At 39.9% G+C, this 18,600-nt stretch overlaps 2 protein-coding genes across 2 annotated transcripts in view; one reads left to right on the top strand and one right to left on the bottom strand.

Annotated features, from left to right (window-relative positions):
* LOC109139612 (protein Red) overlaps window positions 1–10,119 on the top strand; it is a 20,007-nt gene extending 9,888 nt beyond the window's left edge. Inside the window, exons 7-13 of the mRNA XM_027273682.1 lie at window positions 8,534–8,604; window positions 8,801–8,847; window positions 9,041–9,204; window positions 9,452–9,560; window positions 9,654–9,693; window positions 9,779–9,962; window positions 10,049–10,119. Of these exons, the coding sequence (XP_027129483.1) occupies window positions 8,534–8,604; window positions 8,801–8,847; window positions 9,041–9,204; window positions 9,452–9,560; window positions 9,654–9,693; window positions 9,779–9,962; window positions 10,049–10,111 (678 nt within the window). The 3' untranslated portion in view covers window positions 10,112–10,119. The remainder of the gene's footprint in view (window positions 1–8,533; window positions 8,605–8,800; window positions 8,848–9,040; window positions 9,205–9,451; window positions 9,561–9,653; window positions 9,694–9,778; window positions 9,963–10,048) is intronic.
* ik (IK cytokine) lies at window positions 1,508–17,207 on the bottom strand. Its single transcript, XM_027273681.1, is given in 22 exon segments — window positions 1,508–1,535; window positions 1,662–1,696; window positions 1,914–2,012; window positions 2,014–2,026; window positions 2,115–2,203; window positions 2,297–2,354; window positions 2,454–2,534; window positions 2,653–2,739; window positions 2,943–3,140; window positions 3,228–3,269; window positions 3,360–3,436; window positions 3,438–3,467; window positions 3,763–3,929; window positions 4,109–4,155; window positions 4,350–4,420; window positions 14,752–14,860; window positions 14,956–15,123; window positions 15,636–15,695; window positions 15,788–15,842; window positions 15,845–15,878; window positions 15,982–16,060; window positions 17,194–17,207. Coding segments are annotated over 22 exon segments (1,641 nt in total).
* Window positions 17,208–18,600: the final 1,393 nt, after the last annotated feature.

Below are 18,600 nucleotides of genomic sequence, written 5' to 3'. Positions count from 1 at the left end.
TTGTAGTAAACAGCTGCTGCATATAACATAACATTATTTTACATGTTTACAAATAGTTCCCACAAAGAACATGTTTTTCTGTTTCTGAGTCACTTTGTTGAAGCCCATTACCGTCAGGTTGTAGGAATTTAATTGACAATCTACCGCTCCCCTTGCCTTCATCCTTTCCTTCCTAGCGTGGTGGAGAAGCTACTTTACCCCCCCAAATTAACCGCACCGCAGCTGCCTCGATCTTGTGGTTTTGAAGTGAGGCTAATGGCTAAGTGCCAAAACACTTGCAGTTTCTCAAACGTCCACTTGAGGCTGGCTCCAAGAACCAAGTTCAGTCTCCATATAACGCTCCATATGAAATGTACAACCTCACAGAGCATAAATATGGTTACAGCCTGGATTAAAAAAAAACTTATTTTGGTCTACTAGTCATATATCTCACGCCGTTCGATTATACAGGCTTGTTTGAGCAAACGAGGCTTCATTCAGCCCCGCCTAATCACGGCTGCATGTATTATATTTGAGGTACTGTGTGTATTTCCTTACAGCTTCATTAACTGCGCTGTTAAAGTTTTTTTTTTTTTTTAAATATTAAATATTCAGGACAAAATAAATAACAACAGAAACAATTTCAGGCTGTAAATAAAAACATCAAATTAAGAAACAAAACAAACTTTGATGTTCGTCCGGGAAAAAATCAACTTCCTGTCAGAGCCTCTGGTAGGCGGTGCTCTGAGGACTCATTAACATCAAGATACATCCGACTGTCCACACACACACACACACAGGACACACACACACACACACACACACACTTACTAGATGTAATTATCAAAAACTCGTTAGGGCGTTAAATGCTAATTTAGAGGGTTACTAAGTCCAGTTGTCCATCAAAGTGTTGAACATGTTCCTATCGTCAACAAAAAACAAACACAAACCGTTTGATCGCTTAATGAGGTGCTGCATCTTATGAGCTCCTGTAAACAACAGTAGCACATTTTAACCAAGATCAAACAAACCCTAATTAGTACAAACACCACTGCGGACAACGTACCAACCTGTTCGCTAACCTGAACCATGACCTAAAAAACTGTTTCATGGTCCCATAAATCAGTTCTGCATGAACTGTGTCCCCAGCAGTAGCCTAGGTCAGATACACCTGTGCTCGTTTACAAAGTACTCCTTACAAACTGTAGCATCTTCTTGTAAATTATGTTAACTACATCTAGTGTTTAAAGGACTATGAGAAGCCCCAATGAAACCTCTTATTGTTGGTGTTTATTGATCAGTCATATTTCAAAATAGCTCAGAAAACAATCACAAACTAATCACTACATTCAAAATTATTACAAAAAACTAATCAATAACATCAAATATCAGGTTTATTAGCAGACTTTGTTGTTGTTTACACTTTGTTTCCAGTAAAAAACTAATAATACTTTGCAGATCAATAATCACTACTTGTGTCAATAACAGATAATCACTGATAAATATTGATCCCGACACACAGGAGTCTTCAGTATTTCGGCCTCTTCACGTCAACCCTGAAAGACAAACACAACGTTTACTGATTTCAGTCATGTTTACGTTCATGGTAAATAAACAAAAGCACAAACACTGCCTGCCTCTCTTGATTGGCTCAACAGATAAAGAAAGAAGGAAGTACTCACCCATCAGCCTCCATCTTTTTCCTCTTCTCTATGATCTGAAAGACAGAGACGGTCAGTCCTCAACACTGACTTACTGTTTACTGACTGTTTACAGCCTGATTACCACCTGTTTACAGCCCATTTTTGTCTGTTTACATCCTGTTTACTGTCTAACCACAGTCTGCTTACAGCATGTTTACCGCCTGTATACTGTATACAGCTGGTAAACATTGTGTTTACAGCCTGTTTTAGCTCACAGGTTAGAATATCGACTCACGCGCTGATCTTCTTCCCACTGTCGGTCAGCTCTGCCTTCTCATTGGTCTCTTTGAAGCGTCGAGTCTTCCTGCCTTCAGACATCTTGATGCCGTTACTGGAAGGCAGCCCTGCAGGGACACCCAACGTTCCATCATCAACACACAGCCATGTACAACAGAGCCTGTAAGTCAGAGCTGAGATATGAGTGGCACATACTTTGGCAGAGCCTCCTTGTTGTTCATGTAATCTGAGTACTCCTCCTGAGTATCAAAGTCCCACCGACCCAAAGGACCCTTCTTGTTCCCCTGAAACACAAAACACAAACACATCCTGTTGTCTTCTTCACAATAAAACTACTCATCAAACACAAACAGGATCCTGCTGGGAGTCGTAGTTACCTGATCCATCTTACTGTAGTCCACCTCCTCGTCAGAGTCCACAGCCAGGTCGTCCATTCTGCAGACACACACATGCATATAACATGCAAGCTAGCTGTGTGTGTGTGTGTGTGTGTGTGTGTGTGTGCGTGTGTTGTGTGTGTGTGTGTGACTCTACGTAGCAGGGTAAACCTCTGCGTAAGAGTTTGATCCTCCAAAGAAATCTCCCAGCTGTTCTTTACCGTCCCTTCGAGAACCAGTTCAGACAGGTTAAGGAACAATACTGCAATAATAGGATACATGGTACTACTCTGTCATGTACAAATACTGCACACAGTACTACAGTGGTGTTAACCCTTAGTGTCACAGAAGGATATGGTTCTTGTCCAGGCCACTGGCTGCCTGCTGCTCCTGCAAACTTCTCATTGATCACTCTGATCTGCTCTCTGACTGATCCAGGACCTGACAGACAGACAAGACAGAGAGGAAAAGAAGACAGACAGTTAATGTGTGTCACAATAAAGGAGCTGAAAGGTTTTATGTGATGATGTCTTTATTCTGATCACATGAAGTTTTACCTGTATCCACCTCCATACCTGAAAAACCAGAAGACAGGGACAGACAGTTAGTTTTCAGACAAACCATAATAATAAACTGCCTGTCTGTCCGGGTGAGTCTGACCTGGTGTTCTTCTCCTCGTGGTTTCTCAAAGTAGCTGTGTCTCCTGGCCTTGCTCTCTTCCTCTCGTTCCCTTTCTCTCTCTCTGTCTCTCTCCCTGTCTCTCTCTCTGTGTCGCTCTTTGTCTTTGGGTGGTTTGGAGGAGGAGCCGGTGGACAAGATGTAGTCCCCAATGTCATCGAAGATGCTGAAACACAAACAAGAGACTCTGTGTTGAACTGTAGTACAGATATATAGCTCCACGTTCATGTGTTGTTGTTCTTGTTGAACTGACCTCAAATCAGCCTCAGGAGCCCTCTTCTCATCCAGTTTACCTGAAACACAAACACAGACAGAGCTGAGAGTCTGAACCCCGAGGTCCATGCATAACAACCCACAAAACATAGTACAGTTCAGGTTCAGATCCTTTGTCCTTCTTCTTGATCTTCTTGTGTCGGTTCCCTGTCTGAGGTAAGACAGGATCTGAGTCAGCTTCGAGATCACCGATTTCATTGGTGGTCAGAGTCGTCTGAGCCTGAGAGACACAAAGTATTAGTACAGAGGACTCAAGTGATGTAGTTTACGTTCTTTATGTAGCTTGTTTCATATTGTCCCTTTTCACTGAGGGCGGGTCACAGATCAGAGGAGAGTAGAGTGGGAGTGAGTTGCTGTCCCAGGCAGAGGAGTTAAAGAATCTCTGCGTCTTGTTCACAAGTGAAGGGAAAATTGAGTGCGAGAAACTGGTGCTGACACAAGTTTCATACCGCAACTTGTCTGTAAAACCCATGTTATGTTATACAGACGTGATACAGATCGAGATGTGTCAGTACCTCCATGCTGGGACAGTCAGCTTTGCTTCGGATCAAAGTTGTCGGGATGTCTGTGTCAGTGAACTCATCATCCAGGTCGACCACATACGCCATCCTGCCAGGCAGGAACAGCTCGTTTCTCTCCACCGGACCAGGCCTGAAACAGCACGCGGTGGTAGTATTCCTCCCTGAGGGGGGAGAATGGAGGAGACAGGAAGAGGGGTCTGTAAAGTCTATATTACAGCTTTACCAGAGACTGTGACAGTGATTGATTAATGAAATCATCATTGTCATAATAATTAGTTAATGAACTAATGACAGAGTGACACATGTCCATCACTGCTGACTACAAAGAGACCAAACTCACCAAGACGAGTCTTAAACTCGATCTTCTCCTCCGGCTCCACGTCCTTCCTGAAACACACAGAGACAAACAGGTCAAGGTCAGAGCAGAGCTGTCAATCAACACAAGTCCATATTTATAGAAAAGTGTAACCTTATGATGCGTTAAATAGATATTAAACATCTGAATAAATGTTAAAGTCATCAGTTCTTTAACAGAAATGTTCTGACTTCATTCCATGTGATTATTGATGAAGGTTTCATACTTTGCCTCTTTCTGGACTTTCTCCATCATGTCCTCTTCTTCTTTCTCTTTACTGGTGATTTCAGCCTTCACCTGAAAACACCACACACACCACAACACACTTTGAATTTTTTTTTTAATTCACATGATCTTGATGAAACATAAAATGTTGTCAGCATAGTTGTAACTTCTAATTTGTATTATTGTGGGTAAAATGCTTTGGTAGGGGGCACTTTATACTTCTGCCTTGATTGAATAGCTAGCAGTCCAGACAGATGAGAGGAACTGAAGAATAAGACATAGGGAAAAATATTCAACAAAAGTCCTTGGACAAATGTAAACCGCTGATGTGTAATTCATGGTCCACACCTAAACCCAGAGGCCATTCTGATTATGTATTAAAGGGCTTGTTGTATGATAACAAAATCAATTTAAATAATATGGTTCATAAGTGTAATGGTTTATGAAAATGATTATTAGCCACATCATGGTACACCAGTAGTGTCCTGTCCTCCCCACAATCTGTATGTCTTATTCTTCTCTTGTCTGCTGTGTGACTGCATTTGAAATTTGCTGGAAGATTAATATATTGCAAACATAAATGCCAATACATTAAATTGTGTTTATTTTTATTTTAATTCAATTCATTGACTACAGATTCAATGGAAATGACTGAAACAGCATATGAATAACAGATACCAGAAAATAACCAACATTTAGATAACATAAAAAGTTTGCGGTAAAATGTTTGAAGAGTATTAGATAGTAGTATTAGATTGGTATCTAGAAAGTATTTTCTGAGACTGTTTAATGCAAAAATGATTTGTGCAGAAAAAAGAAGTCACTAATACATGGAGGAAATACAGACAGAGATAACATAATAAAAACACTGAACATAGACAGAAATAAGTCTGGAACCTCTAATTGTAACACTGAACATAGACAGAAATAAGTCTGGAACCTCTAATTGTAAAGTTGATTAAATAATGATACTGAATAAATGTAATTTTATAATTACAAAGAAACAAACAGCTATGCACTCAAAAGAAATGTAGGGCACTTATGCATTTCAATTACATAGAAGTTTCTGTCCATTTTAATTACATGGTTTTAATTTAAATTAACTAACAAACTTAATGTGACTCAAGTCATAAGATTTATGTAATAGTTTTAATAAACTCAAAATGACTGCATTCAATTTAACTGTTGGGTTTGGGCAAACAAATTGTCCTTATTAATACTGAATGCATAAACCTGGCTACTACTACACTACTGTGTAGTGGAAGCACATTGAGTTTATTAGTACTACTACATACATCTTATTATTTGCTTCACATTACGTTTATTATTAAACCTATTTAATTCAAATGGATGGAAATTCTCTATGTAATTGGAATGCATTTTGGCCAGAAATGTTTTTTGTTTGTGGGTTACAGATGTTGACACTGGTCACCAAAATATCCAACGAGGCCAGGCAAGAAAACTGAGTGAGTGTCATGTATCCACATTTTCTAATTTATTGAATTCTGAGATAAAGGCAAATTGTATATACACTGAAAGAAATATTTCGGCCACTTATGCATTACAATTGCATAGAAAATTTCCATCCATTTAAATTACATAGTTTTAATATAAATTAACTAATAAATTTAATGTGAAGCAAGTAATAAGATTTGTATAATAGTACTAATAAACTCGTCTTTAATAATATTGAATGCATAAACCTGGTTATTACTACACTACTGTGCAGTGCAAGCACATTGAGTTTATTAGTACTATTACATAAATCTTATTATTTGCTTCACATTAAGTTTATTAGTTAATTTGTATTATTAATCAATGTCATTTAAATGGATGGAAATTTTCTATGTAAGTTAAATGTAAGTCCTGCATTTTAGCCAAAAATGTTTTTCAGTGAGTCCGTGAAGCTTTGGTGACCCCTAGTGTGGGTCGGGACTCCAAGGTTGTGAACCACTGGTTTACACTATGTAAGACATGATCACATGGACCAAGGTGTTACGTGTCACGTGAACATGGTGTGGGGCAAACATGATGGATAATAAATGTGGGTCACTAGGCTGGCTTTGCCCACAGTTAGATACCTGCTAATTATCTGCACAGGGAAAATGAGTGGGGAAGAGTTTCAGTTTTGGATGCCGATGGCACTAAGTCAGTTGTTGTATATACTGTCTTCCTGGAGAATAAGAGTGACATATGCTTTCTGTGGTTTTCTAGTTATGTGTGCCAATCTCACAAATGAAATTTCCCCTTTCACACTGGTGGTGATGTCTCTGGAGGCGTGCTACCATCATCATTACCATCAGGAACACAGCAGTAGCAATCATCCATGGTTTGGGCCTTTTGTTCACTAAATGTCCTCATTCGAGTTCTTCAAACTTACCGTCATAATATACATATATTATATATATACAACATATACAACATTCATCATGTAGCTGGAAACAAACTTAAAATTTCCATTATTAGATGATGACAGCTGAAACAAAAGGGGTGCAGGTTCAAATTGAACCTGGGCTGCTGTGGTAAACACTGAGCCTTGGTGAATGTTTTTTTGTTTGTTTGTTTTTGATGGTCAGCGGTAGTTTTGTCAGTATTTCTGCAAATCCACATATGGAAGGCAGTCAGAATAATCATTCTGACAACAACAAAAGCTGCAAATCACACTGAATTGAGAAGTTGTTGTGATTTCACTTTAATCCTAAAATGGTGGTGGTTTAGTTGCTATGTGTATTTATCATTCTAGCAATTTCCTCAGACTTTGAAGAAATATATTATTTCTTTGTTTGTGGTGTAATTGTCAAGTGAAATAAAATGATATTTGATACCCATGCAAAGGATTTGCTTTATTGATGTTGCTCACATATAGTATTACGTGGTGTTTTTGTCTATTTAGGCTTGAGCTGAAATACTTAATGTGCAATTAATGTGTTTTAGTACCGCATCACATTAGAGAAATTTTGTACTCACTGGATTTATTGGAAAACTTTAGTAACTAGTTACTTTTCAGTTTCTAATTAAATATGATTAACACATAAATTCTTATGTAATATTATAGGAAGATAAGACCAGATCCCGAGGGGGAAATTCTACCCAGCAATATATATTATATATATATATACAAAATGAGCGCCAGCTTCACCAGCTGCAACATAATTATAAATTATATAATAATAATTAGAATTATTAGACATATGCTGCATAATGAGTACTTTTACTCCAAGTAAAAGCGCTAGTAAATGCTAAAACTTTAAGCTAAGAAAATTACCTCCTTTGAATTTGTGGCTTTAGCATAATACTTCAAAAGTATGAATATTTCTACACTGTTGTATTTTGAGTTTTACTTCTCTGTTTCTGCCTGGAGGAGATAAGAGTCTAGATTACATGCAGACCCCACCTCTGGCCCCCCAAAACCACCACCCAAAATGCACCTTTAAGCATAACCTTAAACCTCCCCTCCACAAACATCATATTAATCATCAGTACTGCTTTTTAGTGCTCTAATTTCATACAGTTCTTTGCCACTGTATAACTGCAGTAAGTTTTACAATGTAGGTACAGTTAGTTCTGGTTGTATTTTGATCTCTTTTTTATTTGAGATGCCACCACTAAATGTGCTGGTTCAGTGACAACGTATTTAAACAGTCCTCTTCTTCATGCTTCAACCTGCTGATAACATTCTGTTATCAACACTGAGCTCAGTGGCAAATTCCCTCTGAGTACATCCCATTTGAAGGCTCGCACTGGCCCAGTACTGTTGATCGATTTTTAGGTGATCGCATGATGAAGAAGACTGCTTAAATACAGTTTGAATTGAACCAGGACATTTATTGCTCAATTTATGGATCTGATTTTTGCGGCTAATCACCTTGGACATTCAAAAGTTTAGAGAAGCTCAAACACTCACAAAAGTGTTGAATATATCGAATGAAACTTTGAATATATGGAGTGAACCTTGAATATATTGAATGAAGTGTAAATATATGGAATGAAACTTTGAATATATTGAATGAAACTTTGAATATATTGAATGAAACCTTGAATATATTGAATGAAGTCTGAATATATGGAATGAAACTTTCTATACTCTACTGCACAGACATTATATGTATAATATAGTGTCAAACTTTAATAAAGTTCTTCTTCTGTGTGTGTGTGTGTGTGTGTGTGTGTGTGTGTGTGTTTCAGGTGAGAGCTGAAATCACCAGTAAAGAGAAAGAAGAAGAGGACATGATGGAGAAAGTCCAGAAAGAGGCAAAGTATGAAACCTTCATCAATATTCACATGGAATGAAGTCAGAACATTTCTGTTAAAGAACTGATGACTTTAACATTTATTCAGATGTTTAATATCTATTTAACGCATCATAATGTTACACTTTTCTATAAATATGTGACTTGTGTTGATTGACAGCTCTGCTCTGACCTTTGACCTGTTTGTCTCTGTGTGTTTCAGGAAGGACGTGGAGCCGGAGGAGAAGATCGAGTTTAAGACTCGTCTTGGTGAGTTTGGTCTCTTTGTAGTCAGCAGTGATGGACATGTGTCACTCTGTCATTAGTTCATTAACTAATTATTATGACAATGATGTTTTCATTAATCAATCACTGTCACAGTCTCTGGTAGAAGCTGTAATATAGACTTTACAGACCGTCTCCTGCTGATCCTCCTCTGTCTTCCTCCATTCTCCCCCCTCAGGGAGGAATATCTACCGCGTGCTGTTCAGGCCTGGTCCGGTGGAGAGAAACGAGCTGTTCCTGCCTGGCAGGATGGCGTATGTGGTCGACCTGGATGATGAGTTCACTGACACAGACATCCCGACAACTTTGATCCGCAGCAAAGCTGACTGTCCCAGCATGGAGGTACTGACACATCTCGATCGATGTATCACGTCTGTATAACAGTTTCTCGCACTCAATTTTCCCTTCACTTGTGAACAAGACGCAGAGATCCTTTAACTCCTCTGCCTGGGACAGCAACTCACTCCCACTCTACTCTCCTCTGATCTGTGACCCGCCCTCAGTGAAAAGGGACAATATGAAACAAGCTACATAAAGAACGTAAGCTTCATCACTTGAGTCCTCTGTACTAATACTTTGTGTGTCCCAGGCTCAGACGACTCTGACCACCAACGACATTGTGATCTCGAAGCTGACTCAGATCCTGTCTTACCTCAGACAGGGAACACGACACAAGAAGATCAAGAAGAAGGACAAAGGTACCTGAACCTGAACTGTACTATGTTGTTGTGGGTTGTTATGCATGGACCTCGTGGTTCAGACTCTCAGCTCTGTCTGTGTTTGTGTTTCAGGTAAACTGGATGAGAAGAGGGCTCCTGAGGCTGATCTGAGGTCTGTTTAACAAGAACAACAACACATGGACGTGGAGCTATATATCTGTACTACAGTTCAACACAGTCTCTTGTTTGTGTTTTAGCATCTTCGATGACATTGGGGACTACATCTTGTCCACCGGCTCCTCCTCCAAACCACCCAAAGACAAAGAGCGACAGAGAGAGAGAGACAGGGAGAGAGACAGAGAAAGAGAAATGAAACTAGAGGAAGAGAGCAAGGCCAGGAGACACAGCTACTTTGAGAAACCACGAGGAGAAGAACACCAGGTCAGACTCACCCGGACAGACAGGCGGTTTATTTATTTATTGTTGTCTGAAACTAACTGTCTGTCTTCCTGTCTGTCTGTTTTTAGGTCATGGAGGTGGATACAGGTAAACAACTTCATGTGATCAGAATAAAGACATTATCACAGTAAAACCTTTCAGCTCCTTTATTGTAGGAGTAACACAACCACTGACGTGTGCGCGCGGCCATCTTGGAACGTGGTACGGGTGACCGACATTGACACTGAAGACTCAGAATGAAATCTGACATTATTTACCAGAAAGAGAGGGTTTGAATTGTTTTCTAGAGTTTTAAAATATTTGGCAGCAGCTTGAGTTATGAATATAATTAGAACATTTAGTTTCATTTTACACAGCAGATAAAAACAAAAGAGATGTTATATAAAAGGAGAAGGCACTCATGTGTTTTTTATTTTGTCAAACAGGAGATGTTAAAAACAGAACCAGAAATAGACTGTGACAGAATCGAGTGTACTGCCAAATAAGCTTTCACATATTTGCTTTGGTGAGTTGCTGCATAACAACAGTAAACATACTGCGAGAAGAATATAAAATAAGATGAAACGAAAAGTCAAGAAGAATAAATAGAAACCAGAAAATAGAAAAGACAATAAAGACAACATGTTTGAAAGTTATTTATTATGCTTAGAGATAGATGAAGAGTTGAAATTGTTTATTATTATCCACTATTATATCTCAGGAGGAAGACACCAGACCACCCCGGTGAACATCCAGGGTTTTAATTTGGAGATGGTGGGAGTGTTCACCTCAACAATAAAGTGGACTGATCGGACAACACAACACCTTTACGAAAAAATAAAAAATAAATCAAAGTCGTCTCCACTTGCTGAGGAGACTGAGGTCCTTTGGAGTGTGCAGGACTCTTAAAAAGACACTTAAGTGACATCTGCAATCTTCTATGAAGTCGTCTGCTGGAGAGGGAGAAGCACTGAGAGAGACAGGAAAATACTCAACCAACTGGTCAGGAGGTCCAGCTCTGTCCTGGACTGCCCTCTAGACTCCATAGAGCAGGCATGTCCAACCTTTTTTTTTTTTTTAAAGAGGACCAGATTTGACAATGTGAAAATGTTTGGGGGCCAATACTAACATTTAAAAATGAATCAATTACCAATAAAAGTTACATACAAATGCACTGTTCTGTAACAATTTTGTTTTCATTGTCACAATTATTATTATTATTTTTTTAAATGACAAGCTAAAAACCAGTTCTTCCTTTCTTTCACATCTGGAGTCAGATAACAAAGAATAAATTGTATGGAATACGTTAAACTTGCATGAAGTTGATACAAATCTTAACCTCGTGTTCATTTTAAACATGACTTATTATGAGTAATGCAAAGTCTGTTGACATTAACAATAAATCTAAAACATATCACTCTTGCTCTTCTCTTTAACAAAATCATTCAGAAAGTAATATTTTGTGTCACATCTACAGATATATAACACCACCTTATGTCCTTAAAGGTTCAAATTCTTTGTTGTGTCAACCAAAAAAGCCAAATCTGGCAGCCATACAGTATCTGACAATCCTAGCAGGCCATAAATAATATATTATAAAAATGAAGCTCTTTGCAGATCAATACATCACTAGCTTGTGTCAATAACAGATAATCACTGATAATATTGATCCCGACACACAGGAAGTTTCAGTATTTTCGGCCTCTTCACGTCAACCCTGAAAGACAACACAACGTTTACTGATTTCAGTCATGTTTACGTTCATGGTAAATAAACAAAAGCACAAACACTGCCTGCTCTCTTCTGATTGGCCTCAACAGATAAAGAAAGAAGGAAGTACTCACCCATCACCTCCATCTTTTTCCTCTTCTCGATGATCTGAAAGACAGAGACGGTCAGTCCTCACACGACTTACTGTTGTTACTGACTGTTTACAGCTGATTACCACCTGTTTACAGCCCATTTTTGTCTGTTACATCCTGTTTACTGTCTAACCACAGTCTGCTTACAGCATGTTTACCGCCTGTATACTGTATACAGCTGGTAAACATTGTGTTTACAGCCTGTTTTAGCTCACAGGTTAGACATATCGACTCACCGCGCTGATCTTCTTCCACTGTCGGTCCAGCTCTGCCTTCTCATTGGTCTCTTTGAAGCGTCGAGTCTTCCTGCCTTCAGACATCTTGATGCCGTACTGGAAGGCAGCCCTGCAGGGACAAACGTCATCATCAACACACAGCCATGTACAACAGAGCCTGTAAGTCAGAGCTGAGATATGAGTGGCACATATTGGGCAGAGCCTCCTGTTGTTCATGTAATCTGAGTACTCCTCCTGAGAATCAAAGTCCCACCGACCCAAAGGACCCTTCTTGTTCCCCTGAAACACAAAACACAAACACATCCTGTTGTCTTCTTCACAATAAAACTACTCATCAAACACAAACAGGATCCTGCTGGGAGTCGTAGTTACCTGATCCATCTTACTGTAGTCCACCTCCTCGTCAGAGTCCACAGCCAGGTCGTCCATTCTGCAGACACACACATGCATATAACATGCAAGCTAGCTGTGTGTGTGTGTGTGTGTGTGTGTGCGTGTGGTATGTGTGTGTGTGTGTGTGTGTGTGATCTTACGTAGCAGGGTAACACTCTGCGTAAGAGTTTGATCCTCCAAAGAAATCTCCCAGCTGTTCTTTACCGTCCCTTCGAGAACCAGTTCAGACAGGTTAAGGAACAATACTGCAATAATAGGATACATGGTACTACTCTGTCATGTACAAATACTGCACACAGTACTACAGTGGTGTTAACCCTTAGTGTCACAGAAGGAATGGTTCTTGTCCAGGCCACTGGCTGCCTGCTGCTCCTGCAAACTTCTCATGATCATCTTGATCTGCTCTCTGACTGATCCAGGACCTGACAGACAGACAGACAGAGAGAAAGACACAGTCAGTAATGTGATGTCACAATAAAGGAGCTGAAAGGTTTTACTGTGATGAGTCTTTATTCTGATCACATGAAGTTGTTACCTGTATCCACCTCCATGACCTGAAAACAGACAGACAGGAAGACAGACAGTTAGTTTCAGACAACAATAATAAATAACTGCCTGTCTGTCGGGTGAGTCTGACCTGTGGTTCTCTCCTCGTGGTTCTCAAAGTAGCTGTGTCTCCTGGCCTTGCTCTCTCCTCTCTTCCTTTCTCTCTCTCTCTCGTCTTGTCTGTGTGCTGCGCTTGGGTGGGGGGAGGAGGAGCCGGTGGAAAGATGTAGCCCCAAGGTCATGAAGATGCTGAAACACAAACAAGAGACTTGGTTGAAGTAGTAAGATTAGAGCCCACGTCAGGTTTGTGTTCTTGTTGAACTGACCTCAAGCCTCAGGAGCCCCCTTTCATCCAGTTAACCTGAAACACAAACAGACAGAGCTGAGAGTCTGAACCACGAGGCCATGCATAACAACCCCAACACACATAGTACAGTTCCAGGTTCAGATACCTTGTCCTTCTCTTGATCTCTTGTGTCGTGTTCCCTGTCTGAGGTAAGACAGGATCTGAGTCAGCTCGAGATCACGATGTCATTGGTGGTCAGAGCGTCTGAGCCTGAGACACACAAGTATTGAGTAAGAGGACTCAGTGATGTAGTTACGTTCTTTATGTAGCTTGTTTTCTTGGTCCTTGTCACTGAGGGCGGGTCACAGATCAGAGGAGAGTAGAGTGGGAGTGTGGTTGCGGTCCCAGGCAGAGGAGTTAAAGATCTCTGCGTCTTGTTCACAAGTGAAGGAAAATTGAGTGCGAGAAACTGGTGCTGACAAAGTTTCATACCGCAACTTGTCGTAAAAACCCATGTTATGTTAACAGACGTGATACAGACAGAATGTGTCAGTACCTCCATGCTGGGACAGTCAGCTTTGCTTCGGATCAAAGTTGTCGGGATGTCTGTGTCAGTGAACTCATCATCCAGGTCGACCACATACGCATCCTGCCAGGCAGGAACAGCTCGTTTCTCTCCACCGGACCAGGCCTGAACAGCACGCGGTAGATATTCCTCCCTGAGGGGGGAGAATGGAGGAAGGACAGAGGAGTTCTGTAAAGTCTATATTACGCTTCTCCAGAGACTGTGACAGTGATTGATTAATGAAATCAATCATTGTCATAATAATTAGTTAATGAACTAATGACAGAGTGACACATGTCCATCACTGCTGACACAAAGAGACAAACTCCAAGACGAGTCTTAAACATCGATCTTCTCCTCCGGCTCCACGTCCTTCCTGAAACACACAGAGACAAACAGGTCAAAGGTCAGAGCAGAGCTGTCAATCACACAAGTAACATATTTATAGAAAAGTGTAACATTATGATGCGTTAAATAGATATAAACATCGAATAATGTTAAAGTCATCAGTTCTTTAACAGAAATGTCTGACTTCATTCCTGTGATTATTGATGAAGGTGTTCATACTTTGCCTCTTTCTGGACTGTTCCCTCATGTCCTCTTCTTCTTCTCCTTTACTGGTGATTTCAGCTCTCACCTGAAAACAAACACACACACACACACACACACACACCACAGAAGAAGAACTTTATTAGTTTTGACACTATATTATACATATAATGTCTGTGCAGTAGAGAGATGACAGAACAGGCTGCTTCATAGTGGCGCCCTTGACAGTTAAGGGCTCAGCACTTGCTGTGAAGTACTTCAGCAGGGGAACAATCACAACACAATCCGTTCAATGAACTCCTTTGTGCCACGACAGAGGAGCATTAAGGCTAACAAGCTAACAACCATGTCTCACCTTCTGCAGCAGAGCAAAATCCAGACCTTTCACCAAGTGAGTGGTGCTCCATGTCACCTCCCAAAACTTAGACTCCTGGATCAGCTGACGACGTTTCCTCTGCTGCAGACTTACTCGAGGAACACACAACAAATATAAATACACATGGACGCTGAACTCAAGTTTATCAAGCAACTGAATAGTGTTAGCATTCGCATTACTCACGCCTCAGCGGTGGGTCCTACAGCTCTGTAGTTAGCGGTGGTGCTAACAAGCTCCGTCTCTTCGTAATGTCTTTTGTTTAACTCCATCGCGTCTCTCTCTGCTCTGTCTCTGATTCTCGCCAACTCTCTCTCACGCTCCATCTCCTGCTGACGCAGCTTAGCATAATAGTGCATGAAAGAATCAGTTATTAATTATCGATAAGTGTGATCGGATCATCGGCAGATCAGGACGCTCTGATCAGCAGAAAAGAGTAGAGCTGCAAGGTGACCTGTGTGCTAACAGAAAAACTTGTTGTTTGTCTGTGTCGGAATCACACTTAGCTTAGTTTCTCATACACAGCAGAAACACTGCAGCAGCTGTTTCGTGTTTTCATGGTAACCAGCTAGTGTAGAACATCTTTAACATCACGTGACGTTTGAAGAGTTTACTGAATATTGTGTTGTCGGATGAGAAAGACGGGATTAAACACAGGAAGAAACGCTAGTACGACTTCATCTGTCTAAAGATCAAAAATGAGAATTTGACTTATTGTGGTCTGACTATTTCCTAACAGGAAACCGGAGTCTCCACTTATTATCCGACAACAACACCTCCAAACAGTCAGGCTTCAAAAGCCACCTGCAATATTTTAACCTGAGAGACTAAAAGAAGGAAATATTATCCAATCAACACTCTCCACTCTTCTGTTCTTCCTCCTCCTCGCTGCAGGATCCTCATCCTCATTGTAGTCCCTTGGCATTCTGGGAAACAAAATATCCAGTCGTTTCATTATAACGGCTCAGAGTTCAAACTTTCGTCAGTCAGAGTGCGTTGTGTGTCCTCTGTCACTCACTCATGGTGTCGGGACTTGGACGAGGGTGCTGAGGAAGGCGTCGCACGCGGCGTCTCAGCAGCTTCCTGAAGTCATCGTTGGTGAGTTTGGACTAAAGAGAGACACGTGGTTAAGTGCATGTGCACACACACACACACACTGTAACACAGAGAGATACACACACACACAACACACACACACCACACACACACCACAGTTTTATACTCACTGAGGCACAGCTCTGTGGTCGTCACATCGTGGCCTTCAGGAGCCAGAGGGTTAGAGAACTCTCCGCTGGCAAAGAAACACACAAGACATTTTAGATAGCAAAACACAAGAAAGCTTTTATTTTGAAACATCATGGAGGTGGAATAATATTAATCTGAACCGTCTCAAGTTTTAACAAGTTGTGCTACGTCCAAATGTTGACGTCATGGCGACAGGCAGGGATGAGGAACGAACAGTTATGGATATTTATATCTTCGACGTAATCTGCATAGACCATTTTTATGATCCATATTCTAATATGTGTCCCATGATGAAACTGAGAGCCGTCAGTGTAAACCACATCAGTGTGTGATTTAAGTGTCCTAACTTAAGCACCAAGAAATAAAGACTGCGCCAACAATCAGTGAGAGCGAGCATTATTCATAATCAGATATCTGATCATAAACCGATTTGTTTGGTTCATAAATGTCCAACAAACTTCAGTGCCTTGTCTTGCTCAAGGGCAACTCGGCAGGTCCAGGAGGTGAACTGGCACCTCTCCAGCTACCAGTCCACCACCCTACTTGTGCCATGCTGTCCCCAGGCCAGATCTCTAGAACTGAGCCACTGCCACCCCCTTAATCAGCTAATGGGTTTTAATCTCTTTCTACTTTAAACATTTTATTGGTTTATAATGTGTCCGCTTTTATGTGTTTGATTTCGTGTGCACTTTTAAAATGTTCTCTTCTATTGGCTTTATTATATCAGATTTTATATTATAAGCCCCCATTTTATTTATGTATGATCTATTTTTACTAGAGTCAAGTCCTCTTTTTTTATTTGCTCCGTGAGCTGGCATTATTATTCCTGTAGTGTGTATATTGCAATATGTTTGCTGCTGTGGCGAGTACAGTACAGTATAATCTAAAGAATTTAGTTTAATTAAAATAATATAAATAAAGTTTATATTCACTTTCTTCATCGGAGGCCGTTTTAAGCTACAAAGAGTGTGTTTTATTGTGAACAGGTGTCAGCAGTGAAGCTGAAGATGTGAGAGTGATACTGTTTATATTTATTTATTATAATATTATATTTATTTGCTTTGTTCAGTTTTATTTTCTGACAAAAACAGCTAACAGCTAAGTTAGCATCGTGCTACGCAACTACTTACACTGTATATGCTAATACATCAGAGCTAACAGACTTCCGGTGCCACAGACTTACTTTCAGGCATCCGGCGGAGCTTCGGCCTCCTTCTTGCAGAAATGAGTTTGTTTCAACCGAAGAGCGAAGAGAGCTCTGTGTTTATGTTTATTCCTGCATCGCTTGCTAGTCCGCTTAGCCTCCTTTAGCGGACCTTCACTTCCTGTTGTGGTGTTGCGTCACTCCTGCTGTGCTTGTATAAAGTGGTCAGAGCGCTCCAACAGGCCCGCGAATACTACTACTACTACTACTGCTACTACTACTACTTATACTACTGCTACTGACTACTAATACTACTAATACTACTACTACTACTACTACACTACACACTACTGCTACTACTACTACTTATACTACTAATACTATGCTACTACGACTAATACTACTACTAATACTACTCTATATACTACTGCTACTACTACTATACTACTACTACTACTCTACGACTACTACTAATACTAGCTACTTACGCTACTTCTACTACTGACTATCTATCTACTAATACTACACTACTCTTACTACTACTATACTACTGCTACTAACTACTACTAATACTACTAATACTACTACTACTACTAATACTACTATCACGGTACTGAATACTACTACTAATACACTACTTACTACTATACTACTGGCTACTACTACCATCAGTACTGCTAATACTACTAAACTACGCTACTACTATACTTATACTACTAAACTACTGCTACGACTACTACTTACTACTAATACTACTGGCTACTACTACTACTTTACTACTAATACGAATACGACTACTACTACACTACTACTGCTACTACACTACTTATACTACTAAACTACTGCTACTACTACTAATACTACCTGCTACTACTAATAATAATATAATACCACACAACTACTACTACTACTACTATACTACTGCTACTACTACTACTACTACTACTACTATAATACTGCTACTACTAATACACATAATACTGCTACAACTACTACTTATACTACTAATACTACTGCTACTAGACTACTATCAGTACTGCTAAACTACTACTAGTACTAACTAGTGCTACTAATACTACTAATACTACCACTGCTACTACACTACTACTAATAATATAATAATAACAAAATACACTACAACACTACTAATACTCTACTGCTATACTACTACTGCTACTACTCCTACTACTACACTAATCTACTACTGCTACGACTACTATACTAATAAAACTAATACTACTAATACTAGTACTACTACATACATGCTACTACGGTATAGTAGTACAGACTATTAGTGTACTAGTAACTCATACTGGAATAAATTCAGGGAATGCACTGACTGGAAGAAGATCTGACCTTACTCAACGAAACTGTCACCATAAGGGAAGTAAAAATAGATACATTCATTTAAAAAATTCATAGATTTTATCCATCCAATGATC

Source organism: Larimichthys crocea, chromosome XXII (assembly GCF_000972845.2).
Source record: "Larimichthys crocea isolate SSNF chromosome XXII, L_crocea_2.0, whole genome shotgun sequence".
Taxonomy (NCBI): domain Eukaryota; kingdom Metazoa; phylum Chordata; class Actinopteri; family Sciaenidae; genus Larimichthys; species Larimichthys crocea.
The sequence above is the reverse complement of the archived record's forward strand: the minus strand, read 5'-3'. Positions and strand labels throughout refer to the sequence as shown.